This window comes from Melopsittacus undulatus, chromosome 14 (assembly GCF_012275295.1).
Source record: "Melopsittacus undulatus isolate bMelUnd1 chromosome 14, bMelUnd1.mat.Z, whole genome shotgun sequence".
Classification (NCBI taxonomy): domain Eukaryota; kingdom Metazoa; phylum Chordata; class Aves; order Psittaciformes; family Psittaculidae; genus Melopsittacus; species Melopsittacus undulatus.
Genome location: NC_047540.1, coordinates 2,038,280 through 2,063,075, shown reverse-complemented (window position 1 = coordinate 2,063,075; position 24,796 = coordinate 2,038,280). Strand labels below are relative to the sequence as shown.

General features: G+C 51.2%; 3 protein-coding genes across 9 annotated transcripts; 1 reads left to right on the top strand and 2 right to left on the bottom strand.

The window, feature by feature from the left end:
* Positions 1-788: 788 nt before the first annotated feature.
* On the bottom strand, positions 789-4,215 carry NR0B2 (nuclear receptor subfamily 0 group B member 2). Of its 6 annotated transcripts, none has more exons than XM_031043359.2 (3): positions 3,960-4,215; positions 2,297-2,865; positions 789-1,870 (listed from the first exon to the last, which is right to left on the bottom strand). In XM_031043359.2, exons 2-3 carry the CDS (start codon positions 2,820-2,822, stop codon positions 1,599-1,601), a joined length of 798 nt encoding a protein of 265 aa, XP_030899219.2. In that variant the 5' UTR covers positions 2,823-2,865; positions 3,960-4,215; the 3' UTR covers positions 789-1,598. The 6 variants fall into 6 exon arrangements, with proteins under 6 accessions (XP_030899219.2, XP_030899220.2, XP_030899224.2 ...); XM_031043360.2 differs by having other exon boundaries at positions 2,297-2,862; XM_031043364.2 differs by having other exon boundaries at positions 4,139-4,215.
* Positions 4,216-4,397: 182 nt separating this feature from the next.
* NUDC (nuclear distribution C, dynein complex regulator) lies at positions 4,398-13,179 on the top strand. 2 transcript variants are annotated; one of them, XM_005142705.4, is made up of 9 exons: positions 4,398-4,548; positions 6,000-6,077; positions 7,902-8,102; positions 8,479-8,562; positions 8,716-8,829; positions 9,276-9,470; positions 10,029-10,112; positions 10,523-10,641; positions 12,342-13,179. In XM_005142705.4, exons 1-9 carry the CDS (start codon positions 4,453-4,455, stop codon positions 12,391-12,393), a joined length of 1,023 nt encoding a protein of 340 aa, XP_005142762.1. In that variant the 5' UTR covers positions 4,398-4,452; the 3' UTR covers positions 12,394-13,179. The 2 variants fall into 2 exon arrangements, with proteins under 2 accessions (XP_005142762.1, XP_030899216.1); XM_031043356.2 differs by having other exon boundaries at positions 8,476-8,562.
* A 3,933-nt stretch (positions 13,180-17,112) lies between these two features.
* On the bottom strand, positions 17,113-24,642 carry KDF1 (keratinocyte differentiation factor 1). Its single transcript, XM_034069170.1, has 4 exons — positions 24,372-24,642; positions 21,279-22,392; positions 19,951-20,025; positions 17,113-19,296 (listed from the first exon to the last, which is right to left on the bottom strand). Exons 2-4 carry the CDS (start codon positions 22,372-22,374, stop codon positions 19,214-19,216), a joined length of 1,254 nt encoding a protein of 417 aa, XP_033925061.1. The 5' UTR covers positions 22,375-22,392; positions 24,372-24,642; the 3' UTR covers positions 17,113-19,213.
* Between the last annotated feature and the right edge of the window lie 154 nt (positions 24,643-24,796).

Genomic DNA, 24,796 nt, shown 5'->3' with positions numbered 1-24,796 from the left:
TAGTGGGGTCCCAAGCCATGGGGGTGTGAGGGTCCGGGGTCTCCAAGCCCCCCATGCCATGCGGTGTAGCCCCATACAAGGGGTTTGATCTCTTGCTGAAGCCCCAGTGCCATGTGTCCCCCCACGGAGGGGTGTCCCATACACACGGGTGGGTGTCACAGCACAGGGCAGTGCACAGTGCACAGCGATCCCTGCCCCGGGGGCAGGATGGAGGCACCAGGGGCCTGGTTCGGGGTAGCTCTGGTACCCACGTGCCGTGACTCACACACGTGTCACCAGGTGTGGGGCTGCCCGTGGCTGGCGTGGGCCTCATCCGGTGACTCACGCGCTCCCTGCCCCATGGAAAACGGCTGTCATGGGGCTGAGATCACCTTGGAAGCCTCTGTCACTGCTGAGCGGCACCGGCCAGAGGGCTCGAGGTGTTTCCATGGGCAGGAGGGGGCCGGGGCGTGGGGAGGCTTCGTGGGGCTTCACCCAACCCTCATCCAGGCCAGGCACAGCCACGGGGCTGGCGTTGGAGCCTGCTGGCGGCTGCGTGTGCATCCAGGTGAGTCAGAGCATCCACTTCTGACACCACCAGTGGGCCGGGAGCCGTGGGTGAGGCTCAGCACCTGGAGAACGGTGAACTCCTTGTGTCCCATCACAGCGCTCCCTCCCCATGGCAAGGCAGATGGATTTCTATGGGAAATCCCTTTCCATTGGAGCATCCTTTCCACACCAGCCGTTCTAGCCCCCCTCAGAAATGGAACCCCAACTCTAACAAGTCACCACCACATTCCAAAACATAAAACATTTTATAAAAAAAATAATTTATTACAACTTATATACAAACTCCATACTCTTATAAAATACTGACACCGAACTTGTGGTGGAAGCTGCAGGCAGGAGGAATGAGGTTTCCAGGCTCTATCTCCAACGAGGGATCTTTGGTTCAACTGCTAAACCAGCTCAGTTCAGCTCCACGGTGTTTGTAGCTCAGGGTTTACTCACTGGCCCAAATGCTCTTAGTAACCCACTGTGGCATTTCATGGTGTTAAAGAGAAAGGACAGAGTATAAGACAGGGAAATCTGCACACTCTGCAAGATCTAATACTGGTTTTTCACCTTTTAGTGCCTTAGGAAGATCTTTCATGAATAGTTCTAAGATTTCAAGCACAATAAACAGACCAAGACTTCACCCAGACCCAATCCCACCACGTTTGTGATCAGGAAGTGATGCTGAGGACATGCCTCAACACCACAGAATCAAGCTGTTAGCTGAGGACAAACCTCATCGCCTAGAGTTAACAGCAAAATGCACATTGATTTCAATGGGATCATGGATTCATTGAGTAAAAACCAGGCTGGGCTCTAACCCGCCCGGCTCCATGCTCTGTTCACAGGTGCCTGAGCCTGAAATGGAGACCAGGAGCTGCTGTAAACATCAGCTGAACTGAAGCAGTTTCTCTGCCTGCTCTATTGCAGCCTGGCAGAATCCTCCTGCCTCATCCCTAATGCAATCCCTGCAGAGTCCAAGGCTAAATCCCTGCTCCCAGATTCACTTTCCTTGCCTGGCGAGGTGTGGGGAGCAGCCATGGGGCTGGGGGCTGTGCGGCTCCTCAGCACGCTGCAGGAGCCAGCTGCCTGCCTGTTATCTCATAGAGCATTTCAGCAAGGAGCTCCACGATGTCTGCGTTGCCGATGATGGGTCGGAAGAAGAGATCCGTGATGAGGGCAGGAGGGATGGATTTCAAGGTGGAGGCGATCAGCAAAATGTGGGTGAAGCGGCCCTGGTCCTCAGGGTGCAGGGGCTGCAGCACCTCCTGAAGTGCTCGCTGGGCTTCCTGCTGGAGGCTCTCGATGTACAGGGAGGCCCTCAGCCCAGGGACGTCTGCCGAGGGAGGGGGAAAAGATGGTGATGAAGGAGGCTGGAAAAGCACCGCAGCTTTTGCCCACATCCCACTCTTCCCCTTGCCTATTTCTCAGAAGGGATTTCCAAGGCCATACGAATGAGGTGTATGCAGCACTATGGAGTTGTAGCTATTCTAGGGCTGCCATTTGAAGGAGGTAAAAGTAATTAACTGGGTAATCTACTGCTCTACATCAATCCAGAGGTGCTTTGGTGCATGCAGGGCTAGCAAAACTCTCTTGGCATCCCTCTTCCCCGCTTCCTGGCATTTTTGGTAGCAATCAGTGTTAAGAATGAGGTAATAGGATGCTCTGAGGGTCCCCAAGCCAAGGGCGCATGTGGAGATGCCAATGGGAACAAGGTGAGCTCTCCCACCAGCAGGCAGAGCCATGAGCACTGAGCACTCACCAGGATTGAAGAGAATGGCTCCCTTCAGGTAGGCATACTCCTTGGGACTCAGGTCCAGGCTCCAGAAGGTGTTGAGGCAGCACTGCAGCCGCTGCACAGCCGCCAGCGTGGGCTGCGTCCACTCAGGCTCCTGCCGCTTGCTTTGCCCATTGAGGAGGATCTTCTTGAGCATGCTGGGGGCTGGGGTCTCCATCACCTCAAAGGTCACCATCTCCTGGACCAGCCCCAGGAGGAAAAGGGGGACCCAGCAGCTGTCCAGCAGCAGGAGCTGGTCCTCTCGGGGCAGCAGGTTGAAGGAAGGGAGGTTTTTCATGAAGCTGATGGTCTTTACCAGCACATTGGAGGCTGCCTGGCAGGTGATGTGGGGCGTGCGGAGGCAGACGGTGCGGCGCTGGTGGCAGAGGCAGCGCTGCTGCACTGGGCTGTGGCTGAGGTTCTGGCTGAGGAGGGTGTAGAGGATGGCAGTGTGCTTGTCCTCACTGTGGCACTGGCACCTCTCACAGCCTGTGTCCATGCTGCTGGTCATAGCCGAGCCAAGGGGCTGGATCCTCAGCAAAACTCAGCTCCTGCTACAGCAGATGGGAGAGAGACATAAAATCCTTCCTGAACCCTCCGCCGCAGGCTGGACTCTCCCCGTCCTCCCAGCTCTGCCAGCCCATAGCAGCTCAAACCAGCTCTTATAAAGCCAGGCCAGGAGTGAAACACCCCTCCACAGCCTTGACCGCGCTGTGATTAAGCAGTCATTATAAAAGCCCAACCACCCGCCGGCGATTGGCCGGGGCAAAGGAGTTCTCTGCACTGTGTCAACGACCGTTTTCTCAATGAAGCAGCAAGGGAAGGGGCCAGAGGGTTGGGCGACCTTATCACCATTCCCCAAACAGTATCAACAAAGTCATTAACCCAGCCTGTACCATGGCACCAAGGCCCCACGCTGTTGGCGGTGGCGCTGCCGGCAGGGTCACACACACTCATCTGTGGCCTCCCTTCCATGACCCGCGTGCGCTGGCCTTGGAATGAGCAACCTGGAAGTTGTTTTATCAGCGCCTGTTTGCCTGACCTTGCTGAGGAGACTCTGGTGTTAGGAGGAAGAGAGAGCCATGGGCTGTGGCGGGCAGCCCCAGGTGAGGCACAGGGATCCACTCGGGTCTCTCAGGGGAAGCACAGGGCAGGAGAAGGGCAAATTCTCGGATTTTCACTGGGAATTACCAAGTGGTTTTATTCATTGAGCAGCAGGAATTGCTGTGGGGAAGTGGCAGCTTCTAACTGTGGGTTTCCAGGGGTGGGGTGAAGAGGAGGAGGGATACCTGTGGCACAGGGGAAGCCACCCCCCCAATCCTAACACACACACACACACATAGGGACGGCAAAAAATACCCCGTTTGAAGGAGCAATCTGATAGGGGCAACTCATTTTACCTTCAGCATGTGTTTCATCAGCACTATGGGCTGCCAGTCCCCGTGCACACCAGAATGCTTTGGGTTTGGGCAGGGAAGGCTCAGTATGGCACAGACATAGAACCAATGAGGTTGGAAAAGACCTTTAAGACGTTCAAGTCCAGCCACTACCCCAGGACCACCACTAAACCATGACAATGGGGGCACACCAACACATGGGTGACATATAAGTTAGGGGACATAAAAGCGTGAGGATTTGGGGTTTTTACCTTCCTGCTACTCCATCTTCTCTCCTGGGGAGAAGGGGAGGAAAGAAAACAGAACAATGGGGCCAGACCACTCCAAGCCACCTCCTGTCTCTTGAGCAACCTCTGCTCTTCCCCCCATCCATGTGCCAGGATTATTCTCCAGCCCCCCCCGCTGGTACCGAGGCCGGATCCAGGCTCACCGGTGATGGAGGCCACGGTATGGAGCCGGTGTCCCCGGGGGGGCTCTGCAAGGCCCAACCGGTTCACGGGACCCCATGCAGGCCCAGAGGCCTCCGCCGAGCTTTCTGGAAAGGCCTGGACCGGCGGTTGCTATAGCAACCAACCCTGCTCCTCTCGTCCCACCCTTCCTCCCTCTGATTGGCTGATGCTGTTGTCAATCAGCAGAAAGCCGCTCTGTGATTGGTGGCCGTTGGAACCGCGCTGTTGCGTTCGCTCTTCCGTCGGCGCCGGTTCCGGTTCCGGTTGCCGGTGTGAGGGGGCCGAGGCGGGCAGCATGGGGCTGAGCGCGGAGGATGCGGCGGAGCAGGAGGACCGCTTTGACGGCATGCTGCTCGCCATGGCACAGCAGCACCACGGCGGCGTGCGCGAGGTAGCGCCGCCGGCACCGGGGGGCAGCGGAGGGAGCTTCCCCGTGGTCCCCAACGGGAACGGGGCCGGGAGGGGGAAGGACCGGGGGGAGTGGTAACGGGAGGGAGGGTGGAGGGCCCGGTTTTCCCAGGTGCAAGCGGTGCACAGGAGGCACGTGTGCTTCTCTCTCCCTCCTACGAGAGCGGCTCCAGGCCTGCGCCAGCCCCGGGGAGCGCGGAGAAACCGGCCGTTAATTAACGGGATCAATAAGTGGGGGTGAGGAGCTTCAGCCTGAGCCCTCGCACCCCAACGGAGCTACAGTGTAAGCAGGGGGGCAACAAAACACCCCAGAGGAGGCTCGGTTCCTGCCGCCCCCCCCTTGCCCAGAGCCCCCCCCCGAGAACTGCTGGGGGGGGGTTGGACTCGACCATGAAGCGCACTTGAACGGGAATGTGGTGCCCTCCTCGGGGCCAGGGCTCTGGGGAAGCACCTCACGCTTCCCAGTGTGCCCCTGCAGTGCTCAGAGCCTGCTTTGCTGGAGGTCTGGGATGCATGGGAATCGTTTAGGGACACAGCTCCTTAGAAGAGATCCTTGTGCTGCAGGGAAACCTCTGGTTGAAATATGGAGAGGACGGAATTCTTGGGAAGTAAAGAGAAGCCAAGTCCATCAAGAGTATGGATGTCTATAGGGGTGTCTGGGGGTGCCAGTTCAAAACTGCCAAGTCCATGAGGTATCTGGCAGCCAGACAGTTGTAAAAATAAAGAGGTCTTGGGCACAAAATAAAAATAAAGAGGTCTTGGGCACAAATTGTTTGCACAATTTAAGGATATAAGTGTGCAAAGAAGCAAAGTACAGTACATGTGTATATAGAGTCATAGAATACTTAGGGTTGGAAAAGACCTTAAGTTCATCCAGTTCCAACCCCCCTGCCATGGGCAGGGACACCTCACACTAAACCATGGCACCTAAGGCTCTGTCCAACCTGGCCTTGAACACCACCAGGGATGGAGCATTCACAACCTTCCTGGGCAACCCATTCCAGTGCCTTCCTTTTCAGTCCAGTCTTTTGACTGAAAATCTGAAGTAGCAGAAAACTGAGAGTATTTCAGGCTACATATACGTACAGATGCACATACGTACACATACCCACCTGAATTCCTGCCTCATATAATAGCTTGGGGTGTTGGAGTAGTTGTGTCTCCAAGGTGACCTGATTGCTTGCCCTTTCCTCATGTCAACCACACAATTTCATCTTCTGGACACTGGGAATCCCGGAGCTGGATTTCCACAAAAGCTATTGGATTGGGAAACGGCCACGGGGCTGATTGAAGTATGATCCTGGTACATGGATAGGGAGGATGAAGAGCAGAGGCTGCTCAAGGGACAGGAGGTGGCTTGGTGTGATCTGGTCTCATTGCTCTTTCTTTGTCTCCTCCCCTTTTCCCACCCCCCGTCCCTGTTTCCTCTCCCAGCTTGTGAACACGTTCTTTAGTTTCCTGAGGCGTAAAACGGATTTCTTCACCGGGGGAGAAGATGGAGTAGCAGAGAAGGTAAAAAAACCCCAAATCCTTTATGCCACCTCTGTGCCATACTGAGGTTTCCCTGCCTGAACAGCCCAAAGCATTCTGGTGTGCCTGGGGACACTGGGATGCTGATGAAACATATTGCTGAAGCAAGGTAAAACCAGTTGCCTCTATCTGATTGCTCCCTCAAATGGTACCAGTGGTGTGGCAGGTTCTTTTGCCACACTCTGGCCAAAGGCTTGTTTGGAAAGCATATCTGCCAGACACACTGACTTAACGGTGACACACACCGTGGTGTTGATAACCCCACATTACCTTGTTTGTTCATCTCAGAAAAAGCACAAAGTCCACATCTCTGCACAGGCACCTGCACCTTTGTATGGAGCTGGAGAGCAAGCCGGGGGGTCTGCACTGGCAGCCTGAACTCCTCACCCAGCTCCACAGTTGAAAAACTCAGTTGTTTCCCTGCAGGGAAATAAGATTCAGAGCATTCAAACATGAACTGGCCAAACTTTCTTGCTTATACTTAGCAATATAGCAGTTGTTCCTCTTCCTGGACTGCTGGAACTCCAGCAGATGGGGTGCTGCTGCTGTGTTTAAGGTGTTAGGATAGATGTTAGTTGCTAAGACAGTGTGTAACTTACTGTGTCTAAAGGGACAAATGAAAGCAGGAAAAGGAAGGAAAAGAGGATGGTTTCAAAATAAGAAAGATGAAACCTGCTGTCATTTTAATTTGCCTAAAGAACAAATTTCCCTGAATTCCTGGGCATGCTCCCAGGGAGTGAAACCAGAGTAGCATTTCAGAGATGACACTGGCTGGTGATTCTGGAGGTCCTGGCTACTGTTGTTGGCAGCTCCATAGAAATCTGTGTCTGTGCCTGCAAAAGGACAGCGTGTCCTTGGGTGGTGTCTGTTAAAATGCTCTATGGTCTTCTGCAAAGGTGCTCAAAGCAGTATCTGACACCACCGTAACTGCACCAAGAGTGGAACAAACTGCTCCTCTGAAGCAGAAATACTTTATGTTAGTTACAAAACTCCAAGGTGTGAATGCTTTGAGTTGATTTGGGAAAGTAGTGAACCCTCCTGAGAGTTTCTAGGGTATATATAAACCAGCACCTGACCCCCCGGGCTGAGAAATCTCTCTAGTTTCTTTTCTTGGGTTCTGTCTAAATTGTTTTCCGGAACAAACTTCAGTTCTCATACGTGCTACTTTGCACAGTGCCCCTGGTGTTATCAACCATGGGGCAGTTGCTCTGGCTTCCAGCCTATGTACTCTGCTTCCCTGCTGAACAGTAGAGCCCTTTGCATCAGAGACCTTGACATGATTGACTAGCTTTTCATAGTCACAACAACATGAGAATTGGGACTGGATTTATGTAGGAACTTGCCCCTGAGTGTAAACTATTGAGCTTTTCAAATGTTTCTCCTCTAAAACATTGCACCAAGTCTCCATCTGGAAAAGCCCAGTCATGGGAAAGGTGAGAAGTAGGTAAAAAACCTTGGATCTGCTGTCTCTGTTCTTCCAGCTGTGCTGTCCTAGATAGAGTAGCTGTCAAATGGCTGGGTTAGGCATCTGCTCATCCTGGAACTGTACAAAGGGCAGGACGAATAGAGAACTGTTATTTATCTGTTATCTCCACAAGAATCCCTGTGTAAGGAAGAGCTAGGAAGGGCTACACTGAAATACTCTTGAGTTTTCTGCTACTTTAGATTTTCAATCAAAAGACTGGAGTGAAAAGGAAGGGAAAAGCCACAACATTTACAGATGTTCTCAGTAAACAGCGAGTTGGCTTCATTTGGGTTTGAAAAAGTAGTGGTTTAACCCCCTTTGGTGCTGTTCCTGTCTTTCAGCTGATCACAGACACCTTCAACCATCACAACAAACTGGCTCAGAAGGAGCGGAAGGAGAAGAAGGCTCGTCAGGAGGCAGAGCGGCGCGAAAAGGCAGAGCGAGCTGCAAAGCTTGCTAAGGAAAAGCAAGAAGCAAATGAGCCAAGAATTAAGGAACTTACAGATGAGGAAGCAGAAAGGCTGGAGCTGGAAATCAACCAGGTAAAAGCGAGGTCTGATGCCTGCAGGTACCATCTGGGTCATTTTCACTGGCCTGCATGTAGTTCTGGTAGCAGTGAGGGCTTAAAATGGCTCAGGCTTGTTCCTTTTCAGTGTCAGCTGTCAGCCTGGGCTCAACTGTTGCATTGTAGCAACAACCTCTGCTACAGTCATCCAAAGCTGTGAGAACCAAGGGAATTTACCCTTGGCAGGACTGCTTTCCTGTAACACTGTTCTAAGGGCTAAAATCTCTTCAGTGCAGGTCTTGAGTCTTGCTCTGTGGTTTCAGCTGAAGAGGTTGAGGCCACCTAGTGTCAGATCAGCAAGTAACACAAAGTGCCAACATCTGGCTGAGGGTGTTTGTTCTCTTTTTAAGCAGAAGAAAGAGGCACAAGGACAGGTTAACAGTGTCCCAGTGAAACCCTCGGAGGAAAAAGGTGAATCTCCAGATTCTAACAAACAGGTAAAGCTCATTTAGGGGCTTTATTTTAGGCTGAGAGAAATGAGTTTCTGGACAACCCTGGAAACTTCTTTGCATGGGAGGGAGTACCCAGTCTGGCATTCTTTAAGAATCACACACTTAATTCCACATTTTACACCTTAAATTGTTGCTTAGGAAACAGATGATGAAGAGGAAGATGAGAAGGACAAAGGAAAACTTAAACCCAATTCTGGCAATGGTGCTGACCTTCCAAATTACAGATGGACACAGACTCTCTCAGAACTCGATGTAAGTGTTGCCTTAGGACCAGGATCTGAGGAATCTGAGACAGGGACTAAGAGCAGGTGCTATAAGAACAGTTGAGTCAATACCCTGGATCTCAGCTGTCTGTGGGATGCTCTTAGTTGTACTTAGCAGCATTTCAATAGAGAGAGCTTGGTAATGAGATCAGATTCCCCAGAAGCTGTAGTTAACTTTACCAAACCATGGTCTTGTTTTAACATGACATTAAAATCTGCTTCACTTTTATGGTCCTTTTGAATTATTGGCCATTTTGCTGCCAAACTTACTCTTGCATTCTTTTACCTCCCACTCACTCAGTACACCAAGGAAAATACTCCATGTTGTGTCTTATTCGGGTGAAACCAAGGCAGAAAGTCTTAGAACAGGAGCCTGAGAGGGTGAGGAGAGACTTCACTGCTGAGCTCCTGAAATTTGCTCTTTGTCTATTCCAGCTGGCCATCCCTTTCAAGGTGAACTTCAGGCTGAAGGGGAAGGACATGGTGGTGGATATCCAGAGACGGCGCCTCAAAGTTGGCCTGAAGGGCCATTCGCCTGTCATTGATGGAGAGCTTTTCAATGAAGTGAAGGTGGAGGAGAGCTCCTGGCTCATTGAAGATGGCAAAACAGTCACTGTGCATCTGGAGAAGGTAAAGCAGAGTGAACTGGGGAGGATTCAGACTTGTCTGCCTCTCCCATGGTGAAATTAGAGTCTGACAAAACCTGTGAAAGCCCTGGGCTTTGTCAGCTGAAACAAGAACCATGCTTATCTTGGTTACATGGTCAGGGCTCCTGCTGGAAGTGGGGTTTTGCAGGTTCCCCCTGTCTTCAGCCTAACTTCATGCTAGTCCAGGATATCACATTGCTCAGCTGGCAGGAGATCAGTCATTTTAAAGTTGTGCCTTAATGGAATAATGCCACGTTTTGATATCTGTTAGTGACATGAAAACCCAAGAACAGACATTATTATTATTGTGTCCCTTCTGGGCCTCTCCAGGCAATTTGATTGTAATCCCATTTATGTCATGCCAAAGGTGACATCTGACATGCTCTCAAGTTTCCCAGTTGTGGAAATTCAGGCTGCCTAAAGTGGTTCAGAATGAAAGCTGTACCCTTTATCCATGTTCAGACTTTCCCTGTGACTGAGGCATAAAATTCCTAGAGCAAGCCCAGGAGAAATAAAATACTTTTGCTACTCCATCCTTCAGATCAACAAGATGGAATGGTGGAACAAACTCGTCTCCACAGACCCAGAAATCAACACCAAGAAAATTAATCCAGAGAACTCAAAGGTAAGAACTCCCTTTGTTCTACTGAATGGAGCCTTCTCTTACATGAACTTAAGTGCTTCCAAAACTCCAAGTGAATGAAGCTGAGTTTATAAATTAGTGTCTGTATAAGTATTTGTGCAGCCTGTGCACACATCAAAGCATAACATTAGTATGTAGAATCATTAGGATTTGAAAGGACCTTAAGATCATCGAGTTCCAACCCCCTGCCACAGGCAGGGACACCTTCCACTGAAGCAAGTTGCTCCAAGCCCTGTCCAGTTGGGCTTTGAACATTGCCAGGGATGGGGCAGCCACAGCTTCTCTGGGCAACCTGTATTGGTAACCTCAGTGTATTCATGTTCCCTGCAAGCAGGGTGTATGTTTAGGTTGAGAAAAGTTATTCCACTTTTAATCAAAGCCCTTGCTTGTAGTTATCAGACCTGGACAGTGAAACTCGCAGTATGGTGGAGAAAATGATGTATGATCAGCGACAGAAATCCATGGGCCTCCCCACATCTGATGAACAGAAGAAGCAAGACATCTTGAAAAAGTGAGTAGACCTCATTAATTTGTGGGGTTTCCCTTCCCCAAGCTCTTCTCCTCTTCCTCTTTGACACAAATATGTGAGCAGAAAGCAGGTTGGCCTTCAGTCCTACCTGTGTTCACATCTGCAGTTATGTAGGCATTGAATTGTTGGCCAGCCACCAGGGTGTATAAAAGCCCATGGGGGTAGAAAGCATAACGGGAAATTCTGAGAATAGCGTAGCTCTGGAATTATCCTGATCTGATTTCAAGTCCAGAAAGCATGTTTGGCACTGGAGGTCCCATCTCTACTGAACTTTAACATGATCTTGATTGTTTTCTAATCTCCCTCTTCTCCATAGCCCAGATAATCTCTCCTCCCTGCAGACTTGCCACCAGAATGCTGTCTCCAAGCCAATAGCACTTTTATGTCTTTATTGCTCTGTTTGGCATAAATGCACCTTGGCAGGAAGGATCCTCAAGGAGCTCCCAAGGCCATGTGGGGAGGTGTGGAGGCCATTCTGGGTCAAGCAACTTCTTCAGCAAGTGCGAACCCACACCTTATGTTAGGGTTGGAAGGAGGATTCAGTGTCACAGGCCTGACTCTTCTTCCTTAGCTTATCTGTAGTGGCAGAAGCTTCGCTCTGATCAGTGCACTGAGTACAGCATAGGCTGAAGCTGCTTTGGAGCAGAGGCCACACTTCCTTAGTGCCTGTGTGTTGAGTTAGCGGAATGGGAGGTAGCCCTGTCCTGCTGGGAAGTCCGCATGCAGGATGCCTCGCTGGCAAGGTCACTTGTTCAGTGTTCTGGAGCTGGGCTGGTTGGGTGGCAAAGAACAGAGAGGACGTTTAGACTTTGTTCAGGCCAAAGCAGACTCAGTGACACCCAGGTGGGTCCTAATCTCTGCCTGTGAAGCCCATCTGGCTGCTAAAAACGGATGCTGTACTCACAGCACCTGTTTCCATGGAAGTGGAAAGTGGAAATGCTGTGGTGGTGTTTCAGGGGAAACCATGAGATGACAGCACAGAGAAAAACAGAGGCCTGCCCTTACTTTGTGCATGGATCCTCCATCTGGTCCTGTGTTGTGTCCCTTGGTGAACTGCAGGGCAGAGGAGGAAGCCAGGAGCTTCTCCGTGCACTGGTTACTCTCGATCACTCAGAGGCACAGTGTATTGTTCTCAGAACCTTCTGATGTGGCAACCTCAGTCCAAATACTCCTCTCTGCTGGCATTGCAGTACATGTGAAATCTGGTTGCAACTAGCTGGAAACCAGGTTTCTCTGGTCACGTCCTTTATGAGTTTTCACTGTCACAGCACTGGAGATGTTCCCTGTGTCCCCAGGAATGCTTAAGTTAACAAGTTTGATCTTAAATCATAATCTGCTCTCACAATCTCCCCTCTGCCCTTCAATCTCTCATTCCTGCTACGTGTCTGTCTGAGAGGTAACAGCTAAAGGGTGTGTTTGATAATTAATAGTTTCCTTGTGTCTGGACTTGCTGACCTCCGTGGCTGGTAGGATTTCTGATACCACTGACCCGAGGAAAAAGGTTGTAGTGTAGGACTGTCCCCCAAGGAGCTCAGCAGAACAGTCCCTGCCCTGCAGGGTGTGGGGACAAAGCAAACTTGACAGTGCAGGAAGCAGAGATGCCTTTTCCCCTCCCCGCAGCCAAGCTGTTCTGTGGCTCCTGCTGACTCATACTCATGCTCTTGTCTTTGTTTTCCTTGCAGGTTCATGGAACAGCATCCAGAAATGGACTTTTCAAAAGCTAAATTCAACTGAGCCCTCCCCTTCTCCCTCCTCTTTCAGTCAGCCCATTGAATGGGGCAGGATATGTATTGCTGGACATCCCTTACCTTGGGCGAGTAGACACCTGAGCATCCCCACCCGAGCTTGCAGTGGAGGCAGCTTCACAAAGTCATCCTCAGTTGTCCTGTGTCGAGCAGAACACAAGGCTGCAGCAGCTCCAGTCGAAACCATCTGAGACACTTCCCAAAGGGCAGTTAAGAGAGAAGAAAGGGATAGAGAAAAAAGGGAGTTAGAGCAACAGGAGCCAGACTTGAGAGGTTCTAGGAATAGCCTCGATGTATCACTTAGCTTTGTCTCCTGGCTCTTCCGAGCTGCTCATGCACTCTTTGCCATTGCAGTTTGGCAGTAGATACTCCTGAGTTCTTAACTCCCTTCTCATCAGCTTCCTGCTCTTCTGTGAAAACAAAGGTCAGTTTAGTTTGTAAAATAATTCTTCTGCCTCCTTGGGGAGGGAAATCACCAGTCTAAAACCACCAGTGATTGCAGTGGACACACTGCTCCCCCTTTGCTGCTGCTTCTAGTCTGGAGGGGTTGATCTGCTGCCTTATGGTAAGGGAAGGCTGGAGAGCCTGTGGTTGTGGGCAGGGGAGAGGATGGGGGGCTGTTCTTGCTGAGACTGTGTCTCCAGCCTCTTCCTCTGCTGACTGCTGACAGGCACTGCTGTTTCCTGAGCTCCTGCTGCCAAGTGGCATTTCTCTGCATGTTCATATTGTGTTCAACTGCAGTACAACATAAAGGAAAAAAATGGCTTATTTCCAAGTAGAGCGTGTGGTTTCTTCTGCAGGGGTGTGAGCAGGGAGGGGGCAATGTCCCCAGGCTCCTTGCTCTCGACTGTGGTGCCTGCCTGGCCAAGGAGAGACAGTTGGAGCCTCGTGTCTCATTCCTGAGTGCTGATGAACTCCAGGCTCCACTTAAACCCGAGGCTGACCAAGGCCCATTGCTCCAAGCCCTACTCTCCACGTAGCAGCACATGACTGCTGAGGAAGCCACCCTTGCCCCAGGTCTCCTTTATGATGAGCTAACAAGGAAAGTCCTTTGCAGGCTACCCCAGATCCCTGCTCCTGTGGTCTCTGCCTCCCTGAAACTTTTCCACCTCTAGCCAGGGGAAGTGGGCATGAACAGCTGGAAAACTGGCTTGGGCAAAGTCCAGCCTGGCACTGCACCTGCCTGCTCAGGTTTAGAGCTTTATTCTACACAATAGGACATTGTCTGCATTTAATCTCCCAGTTTTATAGCCTCTTCAGATCAAAAGCCAGCACCCACCCAGTGGAGCAGTGACCTTGGGGGTTAGGAAGGACCCAGGTTGGAGTGGCTGTGTTGGGATCCTTGTGCCTGGTCATCTTAAAGCTGTATCTGCTTTGGCCATGATAAAACAACAGTGCCTTGGATGTGCTTTGGCCTGGGGTGAGGGTACCTGGCAGTGTCTGGGCTGCACTGGGGCATGGGTGGGCTGGCAGGGGTGTGAGGAGTTCCACCCTGTTCTCAGCTATGTCAAAGCACTGCTGCTGCTCCCTGGCACAGCTGGAGATCAAGGGGAGCTGGCTGGGCTCTGTTGCTGCAGCAGGATCCAGGACTGCAAACGGGGCCAGTTCTACACTGGCACAGTTCATGGCAGCACCCTGAGCCCAGCCTGAGCTTTGCTATTTCCTCTTCACCACCTCAGCCCTGTAACCAGCACCAGAAACCTAGAGCCTGACCTGATCTGCTCACTGACATGAATCAGTGGGTGGCAGGTCCACGGCTTTGTGGTGCCTGTGCTGCTTGTGGATCTCCTTCCGTGTCATCAACCCCAGAATCTCGGGTCCTCAGCCCCTGCAGGGTCATGGCTCATGGTGTGCTCAGCAGTGGTCAGGGTAATGGCATCTGTGACAATCCACGTCTGCCTGTTCAGGCTGGTGGCACTTGCAGGGGGCAGGCTGGGAAGCACCTGAGAGCAGACAAGAGTGAAGGCAGTGGCAGGAGCCCCAGAGGAAGCAGAGAGGGAGGTTTTGGGGATACAGGAATGCCATTTGGCCTTCCAGGCAAGCCAAGGGAAAAGGCAAACAGTCCTGGGAGGACGGGGCTGTCACTGCGGCTCCGGACCCGCTGCAGGTGAATGCCCGGGGCTGTGTTTGTGATCCCAGGTTGATCCCAGCACTATCCCTGGACTTCAACCCTTCCAGCCAGCGGAACAGAAGGTGTTTCTCCTGATGGCCTTGTGGTCTGCAAACATCCAGCTGCCACTGACCTTCCCCAGGCCAAGGGGAATCAAAAGCACCCTTTTGCTTCCAAAGGACAATACTCCCTGGAATAATCATGCCAGGCAGGACAGCTCTGGTCTGAGAAGCTGCAGAAGTGGCTTAAAGCACAGCAAGCCCCATCTCGGTCTGAGTTACTGGAGACCACAGCAGGGAAACACTGAGCCCCACTGGAAACCCAGCCCTGCAAATCCATCCTCATCTCTGCTCGCGTCTCCCCTGCCCAAGGCCCAGCACAGCAGGGAAGGTCCCTTTGCCTTCCTACACCTAAGTTAAGTCACCTGGAGAAGCCGTTTGGGTGCTGCCACCCGCCGGAGACGCAGCAGAGCACATCCCAGAGCTCCTCCACTCGCCTGGCTCCTTCGCACCTCCCGTAAGAGCAATCAGTCCCTTGAAGGGCTGCAGGCTCTGCAGAGGATGTGCTGTAGGGTAAAGGGTTCCCCCAGTCTTTCCTTTCGCTCTCCTCTCCAGCAGCTCTTGGCTTAGCTTCTCTTCATGCCCACTGCAGATCAGACTGCTTTGGAAGGAACAATGAAACAGCAAAACCCCAACGAGGGAAACAGAGGCAGTGGGTATTGAACATCACTACTTAACTTTGAGGAGGAACCACAGCTCCTCTGTTACTGCCACGGCTGTGAAGAATCAGTGTCAATCCATCCACTTTCTAACTCCTAAACACACTAAAATCAATAGTTCAGGGTGTGAAAGGGGAGGCAGATTGGCTTCTTTAGCACTCAAAGAACCATTCCCAGCAGTTACTGACCCTGGCAGGGGGGTGCCTTGGGCTGTGCAGTACACTGGATCCTACTGAAGGCACTAAAGAGCAGCACACCCATGGCATGGTGAGGACACTGAGGCTCTGGAGAGTCTGCTGGCAAAACCAAGCCCAATAAAACTCAAGCAATGTCTTCAGGAAAAGAGAGGTGCTGAGTCAGGTTCCCAGAAGGAAGTACTGAGTGGAAAGCACACGTTTACATGCACACACTGGGTATAGCCTGATTGTGTTTGTAAGATCCCCACCTGGGCAACCAACCCCTGCCAGGGCACTGCAGAACACTCAACAGAGCAAACCCCACCACAGCAGCAGCCCCAGCAGCTTGGTCACCACAAACACAACCCGCTGTGGGTTCATTCCATGTGTGGCTGTGAGCATGATCCACACAGTGAACTCAGAAGCAGGAGAGCTGGCCACAGCATTATAGTTTGAAACACAAAGCTTTCAGATCTTACCAGGAACTGCAGTGATCCCACAACAGTGGTCTGGGGCAGGGGATGAGCTGAGAGCAGAGATTCAAATGCCTCAGAAACAGCCTTTTCCCAAGGATTTGATGGGCTCAAGAGAAGCAGAAGCAATGCTGTGTGCTCCAGCTCCTCAGTCACTTTGGTCACTGCAGTGACTGCTGAGGGCAGACATCCTGCTTCCAGGAAAAGCACTGGAGGGGTTTAGAGAGGAAGGGCAGGGAAGTGGGGCCCAGGCTTGTCCAGGGATCTAGCATGGAAGTTTAGGAGCAGGTGGGGACAGCAGAGGCAGCCGTGGCACAGCCACATCCCCACAGAGGCTGCTGGAGGTGGACCAGCAAGCTGCTGCTGCCAGCCTTTGCTCCATGTCCCAGGGCCCCCAAGCAGCTGGCGCAAGGGCTCCAGGCACATCTCCTCTGGAGACCCTTCCCAGACAGAAAGCAGCATTTACCTGGTTGTGGCTTTGAAATCCTTCCAGGAAACACATCTCACACAACTGCAGTGGGCTGTGCCTGGTGCTGAAGGGTGGGTAGGCTTAAGAGAAGTGGGATAGAACAGGCAGGGGACCATGTGCAGAAGGACTCAAGTTTGGGGTCAAGTCTTCTGCCTGACTGCATGGACCAAAGAAGTCCTTAACAAACTACATTTAAGGAAAACAAGAAGGGGTTAATGCCAATCCTTCAACCTATCCACAGTCTTCTGCCTGGAGATGTCCTATGCACCAAGGGGAAAAAAACCCACCACAACCATCTCCCTGTGTCCTCTGCCCAGGGAGGGGGAAGGAAGGTCAGTGGCAGGGAATGGGGCTCTGCTGAGATCCTGCAGTGAAATTAGTGCAAAACTGATCCTTCAGGTCATAGAGGCAGAGAGGGAGCCAACATCCCCCCTGCAAGCAAATCCATCCAGGCCAGCAGCCACTCCAGAGCCTCTATGAATGACTGAGCTCAGGTCCAGCATCACCACTCAGGGAACGTCCAGGTTTCCCTGTGTGCAAACAGCGGCTCCTTTATTTGCCCCCAGCTTCCCTGCATGCACCAGCCCATGATGTTCAGCCTCTGAACAACCCCCTGGGCACACACTGCCCAATGGACAAAGATACCTTTGTCCATGTGCTGCTGGGCGAGCAGGGATCAGCAATGCCCTGTGCAATGCTCCTGGCCTGGCCCAGGCTCCCAGCAACCTGCTGCCAGCAGGAATGTAAGAGACACAGCACAGGTAAAGAGCACATCATTCTGCTTTATAAAAACGACCAAATCAGACATTTAAGGCCAAGGAGTGCAAAAGAATCCCATAAGACACCACAGGGGCACCAGCTTCAGGGACCATTCAGTTGAGTCTTCCTCTTAGTGAGGTTTTTTGGGAGTTTGGGGTTTTTTTTTGCAAGCTTAATCCATCCACATTCACTCTTCATACAAAGACTAAACATTAAAACCATGCTATTGCATCTGTAATGGCGATTGGCAGCTCTTTGCAAGTCCATCCTCAGCCCTCACCTCCAAAGCTCAGTGCAGACCACAGAGCTGCATGTCAGCGTGACCCATGCTGATGCCTCAGCACACAGGTTGAAGTAAACTGGTCCAAAATACAGACGTACCAATCCATTCAGAAGCAGGAAGCCAAAGGGGTCCATCAGTAGCATTTGGAAGGAGGAGGTGACCAATCACAGCTCCTCTGGGAGTCCTGGCCTGGCTTCAAGTCTCTTTCTTGCATCAGTGGGGTTCTTCACAGGGAGGGGAAGGCAAATCCAAGTCTCAGTCTCTCCCCTTTATTTTCAAAAGCTCTCTCCGTCAGCATCCCCAGGTGTGGGCTTGGTCATGTCCATGATTTACGAAGGCATGCTCAGGAACGAGCAGGTCACAAAACCAGGCTCCGACAGGCACTTGAACCATTTCAAAGGGCTTTGGCTGGTTAAATAAGCCTGGCTGCTCATGTGAGGAATTAAATCCTTTCCCTCCCTAGCCAACCATTTGAAAAGTAATCACAGGCTAGGAAATAAAGGCACAGTTCAGTTCAATTCAGGCACAAAACCATGGTCCCCACCAAAGCACGGGGGCTATTTTGGTTTCCCTCTCCCCCAGAAACCAGTGAGTGCATTTATGCCATGGCTGGTAAATGCAACTGAAGTGCTCACATCCAAGGGCACCTGAACGCATAAACAAGTCCCATGGCTTCACCTTGTTTGCTTTCTGATAAACATCCAAGTGGTAACAGCAGCAAGATAGAGCTTCCTCCTGCTGCAATGCTGCAGCCCTTAAGGCCAGCTGGCACTGTGCCCTCGGGGTGGCAATGCCCCAATTCCTGCTTCTGACCAGCTGGAGCGGAGCAAAGGGAAGGAGAAGGCACAGAAGGGCAGTTCCTCAGGACCCCTGGGGACCCCGAGGGGATGCTTTCCTCTCAAATCAAGAGTAGGCAAACAGCCCAGTTCTTACTTACAAAACCCATTCAGAATGAACCAGCTTTCCCTCTGCTGCCATATCCCAAGTGCAAGGCTGGCCCAGCAGCCGGGGTGATGCCAGGCAAGGGGCTGGGCAGATGAGTGAGGAAGAGCTGACAGGTCAACCCACACCTGGCAGTGACTGCACAGCTGATCCCCGTGCTCTCCTTGGGAAAGGAGATGCCTGTGCAGGCATCCCACCCCTATGTGACTAGCACTATCTCAGGAGACATGCCAAGAGGCCAAAGATTAAATGAACCACGTTACCTGAACCTTCTCATACAGTGCAGCAGAAGATGACACCACTAAGGGTCAGTGGAGAAAAAGGCAGATCTGGCTTCTGCAAGCACCATGGATAAAGGACTTAAATGGTTTTGGGACCCACCCAGCTACTTTAAAAAGAGATTTGGGTCCCTGGAGAGGAAGTGCTTGGTCCTCAACTCAGGATCAGCACAAACACAGAGACACCATTCAGTTCTTCCCTACCCGAACTGAGTTCTGCAATGCCAGAAAGCAAGAACTGTGCAACAGATCCTCAAAAGCAGAGGAAAAGGGCTGGGTCACAGAGGTTGTTGAACCTAAACATGTAGTATGGAAATCACAAAGGCACAAGTTATTTGATACTTCCTTGTCCATCATCTCTTCCCTGGGCACACATTTCACCTCCCAGGTTCATTAGCTCCACAGTTCACTTCCTTGATATTGTCCATGAAAACATTAAAATCCAGTGAAATCTAGAGCGCAGGAGAAATTTGGCTTCAACAAAGGATCAGGGTGGACTGGGGGAAAAAAGTAAGTGGCATAGCACACTCCATATTGAAAGAGGAGAAAACTGACAGCAGCAGAGCCTCGGAATGCCTGCCTGCTGCTCAGGTCCTTTTCCTTAACAATACACCTGAAGCAGAGGTGCCCCGGATGAGTCAGTCTCTGTGTCTTGGAAAGAGGAATCTCTGCTTGTTGGAGAGCCTTGGAGAGGAAAGAGAAGAGATGGTGACATTAGACAGTGTGAACTGTAGCAGCCTGGCAGTTAGGCAAGCATCTGCCACAAAGGCTTTGTGTATCATGAGGGAGGAGAAAGCCACACAAAGCCCACAGGCAGGGAGCAACCCTGCCTGTATTGTAGCCATCTCCTAGGACAAATCTGTTATTATGCAGGAGAAAACTTGTCTTTTAGCCCTGGGCTGCTCTTTGGAGTGGAGCATCTATGCTGGGAGGATCAGAGCTCAGTGGACAGCCCATCACCCTGCCCTGCTTCCCTTTTGCACAGTTCCTTTTGTTCCCAGTGTAACCCAGCTGTGACCTTAGCCAGTCACACCCCAAATACAGCCCCACAGACACTCCAGGACAGAAAGCTCTCAGGCCAAGCATTGTGCTTAGACAGAGATCACTCCATACTTGGGTTCCATCCTTTTCCGGCACCCACTGACCCAGGCAGTCTTCTGAGCTCCCTTCATGCCCAAAGCTCAAGAGAACTACTCCCCTTATGGTAACCTAAAGAGGCAGGTGTCAGCCCAGCCTCTGAGGGTGAAAACTGCAAGGATGGTGTAACTCAGGAAGTCCAGGGCATTCCCCTCACTCCTGTCATGCCTCTGCAGTGAAGACACTGGCCAGGTACATTACCTGCACTGCTGTGTCGCCTCATATTCCTGGCTATCACATCTGCCGATGTTTCTTCTGATATCTGCACGTCCAGGTCTGCAATGAAAACCAAGAGGGGCTGAGACAGTAAAGGATGGGCAGCTGTGACTCAAGACTGATCCCAGTCAGGGAATACACAAGGCTCAGCCTGGAAGGCACCACCCTCAGGTAATAGGAGAGGTAGAGTCCCATTCTTCAGATTGCTTCCACCATTGTCTTGGTAATCTGAGTTTTGTAGTTCTTAAATACCAGGAAGCAACAGCAGCCTTAGTGCTAAACCACCCAGCTTCCTCCTCTGTTGCTTCTGGACCTCTCCTTACCCCCCACACTGAGCTTCCCAAGGTCTTTCTACAACAGACTCTTACAAGCTGGTTTGGAGGTCAGTGCTCCAGACCAGGAGGAAAGCATCCCTCAAACAGCCAGGAAGCACTTAGGCTGTGGCAGCAGCCCTTCCCTCCTCTTTGCAGGGACATTTACTGTCAGCTCCTCACCCACTGTGTGGAGGAAGTCCCAGCTTCAAGGAGGCTCCCAGTCACAGTATAGTCTAAGGGTGGCATTAGCAAAGAGCACTGGTAGCTCACAGGAGAGAGGCAGCTGAGTAACTGGACATCCTCAGGCACAAGCCAGCTCATCTGGTCATACCAGTTAAGTTTGACTCAGTCTTTCTGCCCAGCTTAGAGGTGAGGAGGAAAGCAGAATCATTGCAGTAGCAGCAGAACTTCTATTGCTCAGCACAAACTTCCTTGACAGTGAAAGATACTATCTAGAAAGCCCCAACACAATGACTGGTGAGAAAAGGAGGTCTCCAGTAATACATAATGACCTCCATCCACACATCCCAGGAAAAAAAGCCCAGCCTGAAGACAGACACCAGCTTTCATTTCTGCTCCATTGTTACATCTCCATGGCTTTGATAAAATGAAAAGCCTTCCAGTATCTAAAGGGGCCAACAAGAAAGCTGGAGAGGAACTTCTTACAAGGGAATGTGAGGATAGGAGAAGGGGGAATGGCTTTAACCTGCCCGAGGGAAGATTGAGCTGAGCTCTTAGGCAGAAGCTGTTCCCTGTGAGGGTGCTGAGGCGCTGGCACAGGGTGCCCAGAGAAGCTGTGGCTGCCCCATCCCTGGCAGTGTTCAAGGCCAGGTTGGACACAGGGGCTTGGAGCAGCTGCTGCAGTGGAAGGGGTCCCTGCCCATGGCAGGGGTTGGAGCTGGAGGAGCTTTAAGGTCCCTTCCAGCCCAAACTACTCTGTGATTCCATGAAAATAACCCTCTTGTTCTGAAGTGGTAGCACCAGGGAAGTCACACGTACCATCCTGGCTGGTGACCATGGACTCTAGCATGGTTTCATTCCCGCTGTCTGGTGCATTGCCTCTGCTGGACTTCTCCTCATGGCTCTGGCTGGCTGGGACAGAGATATGGGGCCGGACTCTGCTTTTCCGGGTGCTGATGCGAATGATGCCTCGGACCAGCCTGCATTCAGCATCCTGCTCATCCAGGTTGTAGTCCTGAGTTATGCTATTGATGAGGTCCGAGATCTTGTTAGTCTTCTCCAGGAAGACAGTGTCTGATGTGCACTTGGCCAGCTCATCGATCTGGTGGACGCTGAAGAGCTCTGTTAGCTTCTTGAAGATCAGGACATCAATCTCCCTGCTGGACATGGAGCCATTCAGCTCACTGATGTCCAGGTCAGACTCATGGAAGGAATAATACTCCTCTGAACTCCGGTGGCTGCTGGGGAGTGGTGGCTTTTCTATGCTGTTTCTGAAGGGCTTCTCTGGCAGCAGCTCTTTGCAGCATGAATCGGATTCCAGGTGGTGGCTGGGGCTCCTGTTTTGATAGACAGGAATGCCCTTCAGTTTCACATCTGGGTAACTGAAACTGCTGCCCATGCTGGACTTTTTGATCTGGTTCCCATTTTTCTCAGTGGGAGAGACATTGGCAGGGCTGTTTGGCAGTCGCCCATTATAATCTCCATTCTTTCCATCATCAGTGGAGGTCTCAGTGGGCCCTGGATAGGGGACACAGACACTGCAGTCCTGAAAGCACCCCCCACAGGTCACTATACAACAGAAAACAGCCTTGTATGTGTTCCAGGCCTGAGACAGAGAGGAACAGCAAAAGCTCTGGTTTGGGGGAGCCTCTGCTGTACCAGAAATAAAGGTAATTGTTTCTGCCTCTCTCCCATTGGAGTCTTTGAGATCAGCTTTGCGACCTTTCCTATCCCGCATCTGCTGGGCTCTGCTGCGGCCCTGTTTGATTTCAGGTGTAGAGCCACTGAACACCTCCAAACTGACATCTGTCTCCTTGGATGCCCTGGTCCGCAGGGGCACAGCCTCCTGGTAGGACTGGTTCAGCTGGCGGTGGCTGTTCAGCTCGTGGGGGAGTCCTGTTTTCCGGCCCAGCATGGCTCACTGCTCAGGCACCTGCACAACAAGGTCTCAAGTCAAACAAAGGATTCATTACCAGTTTCACCTTAGCAAGCTGCTGATCAACAGAGAAGAACCCGATATTCAATTCAGTGATTCCCCAATTTGATATTCCCATTATTCACAGAAGTATTTTGCACTGGGATTCACACTGCTCCCACTTGTTGCATAGGGCAGGGGATCCAGCCTGTGTTTCAGGGCTCTCCAACCACTCAACTTTGCTGCTTCCTTTCAGGAAATGCTTCAATCAAAAGAGCTGTTTTAAAAGCACTATTTTTAGGACATCAAAATCCCTGTATCCTTCAGAAGAGGTTACATGCAGCTGGAAGACTCAAGCTCCAGAGCAATAAATGAGCATCACAGCCATAGGTGGAGCCAGTTGACAGGCTCCAAAGGGAAAGTATCTTCTTTCAAACAACTTCCCTTTGTCTCCCATTCTTTAGGATTAAGCTGGGCCCTGACAGTGCCTATCCATTTCAAAACAGACCGTGCCCAGGAGGAGATGACAAGCAATCAATTGTTATGCAAGCTGCCAATTCAGACTCCAGATTATTCAATGCTTTTTAGAGGGTTTAGCAACAGCAGCGTTACTAACACTAATGATTTTTGCTAGTCATGCTAAGGCCAAGTTATGCCAAAGGCTTTCCTATGAAAACTGATGTCTTCATCTGGATTAAAGAGATCTTGTCATCAAGTCACTCTCAAATCAAGCCTCACGGGAGCAAAACCTTCATGAAGCCCTACTACAGAAACCCTACCAGCAGCCTATGTGCTCAGCCGTTCTCACTGACTAACACAACAGCCCCAGCTCTGCACACAGGAGTAAACTGTGTTTACACACTGTCACACTTGAGCTCCACACATCCATCAAGCAGAGCTTGGCACCTTTTATCTCCCTGTTATGAAGGAAGCTCAGCACTGGGTGATAGAAGAAAGCTGCATCAAGGCTGTCACCCTCCACAACTCCTACTGCTGCTGCTTTTAGCCCAGACTGTGGTGGGGCCCTAAATTGCCCACAGTTTCTAAGCCTCTTGGCTAACACTGCTTTCACCCCCAAGAGATCCTTTTAAATCCTAATTAGGCTCATTAATAAGCAGTGAAAGCCCAGCCATAGCTTAAGCAGTTTTGGACTTTCCCTGCTGTTCTGCTACGCACTTTCTACAGGGCACCTTAAGCACAAATATACACCTCTATCCTATCCTGTTAGAGCACTGCCTGCTTTTCCCTTTTTAACATCAAATAGTCATGTTTTCCACACAAAGAAGCAGGCAGGGAGTGAAAGCCAGGCAGTTACAGCACACCACTGCTTTCCAGGAATGCTTTGGCTCCATTAGCTTACAAAAATCCATAAGCAGTGCATTTCCCAGGAGCTCCTTCTGCACGTTCCTGGACAATATGTTAAATATAAAAGCCCCAGACACTCCAGTTTCAGTGCTGAGCAGGCAGAGCTCCCTTGACTCAGCTTCAGTGGAGAGTTTTGATTGCTTTCACTTAAGAACAGGGCTTTTACCTCAGCTTCATCAGTGCTGTAATGCAGTTTAAAATGCTCTGAATACCATGGCCTCATCAGATTTTAATGCATGCACTGCACAGTAACAACCATTTATATAACAATATATAACATTCTGCCATTTCAGAGCATCTCTGACACAGGGAGGAGCATTATCTCAGCTCTGCAGAAAGACACCTGCAGGCACAGAGATGAAACCTCTTGCCTGACATTGCACAAACTGCCGGTGGCATCAGGCATCAGAGATGCCTCCGGCCCCGAGCACTGAGCTGGCCCCATTCCCTTCCCTTCTCAGCTCAGGGTGCTGTGACCACCAGCTCACACCTTGGAGGAGTTCCCCAGGAGCACAGACAAGACAAAAGACCTTGATCCAGCAGCAAGGGACTGGTCTGAAACCTGGACCAGCTGCTTAACATAGCCCCAAAGAAAAGCTCTGACTGAAATCCACGGCCAAGTTGATACTCACAAGATGGGTGGGAGCTTTCTCTGGTCTCACGCAGGTACCGGGTGTGAAGAGTGAAGATCCCCTTAAAGAACTTGAGCATCTGCTTCAGAACGAGGAGGGACTCATGAAGAGTTTGTGCATCTATGAGTTAGCCAGGGTCTAAGATCTTCATTGTTCAGAGCACAGGGTTTCCTTTGAGAGTTTGGGAAAAGCTAAATTAAGCAGTGAATCTACTTAACAAAGTCACATTGGTTTGCCAATAACCACACTGCCATTGTTGTTAGGTACCAGGGAAGTAAGAGCAGTAACTGAGATACCTGAATTCAGGATACAAGACACAGCTTATCATAAATAGAAGGAAGCATCAAGAGCTGGTTTCTGAACAGCCCTGCCAGATGCTAAAAGCCACCCCATAAAGCCCTCAGACCCCTGGCTGCTGGCACCAG

Bases quoted from the DNA above. Each gene is read 5' to 3' on its own strand.
- NR0B2 (XM_031043359.2), bottom strand. From the start codon at position 2,822: ATGACCAGCAGCATGGACACAGGCTGTGAGAGGTGCCAGTGCCACAGT. The intron at 1,871-2,296 runs GTGAGTGCTCAG...CTCCCTCGGCAG, and splicing joins AGCCATTCTCTTCAATCCTG to ACGTCCCTGGGCTGAGGGCC.
- NUDC (XM_031043356.2), top strand. From the start codon at position 4,453: ATGGGGCTGAGCGCGGAGGATGCGGCGGAGCAGGAGGACCGCTTTGAC. The intron at 6,078-7,901 runs GTAAAAAAACCC...CCTGTCTTTCAG, and splicing joins AAGATGGAGTAGCAGAGAAG to CTGATCACAGACACCTTCAA. The intron at 8,563-8,715 runs GTAAAGCTCATT...ATTGTTGCTTAG, and splicing joins CTCCAGATTCTAACAAACAG to GAAACAGATGATGAAGAGGA.
- KDF1 (XM_034069170.1), bottom strand. From the start codon at position 22,374: ATGCTGGGCCGGAAAACAGGACTCCCCCACGAGCTGAACAGCCACCGC. The intron at 20,026-21,278 runs GTACGTGTGACT...TTTTCATTGCAG, and splicing joins CATGGTCACCAGCCAGGATG to ACCTGGACGTGCAGATATCA. The intron at 19,297-19,950 runs GTAATGTACCTG...TTCCTCTCCAAG, and splicing joins GAGGCGACACAGCAGTGCAG to GCTCTCCAACAAGCAGAGAT.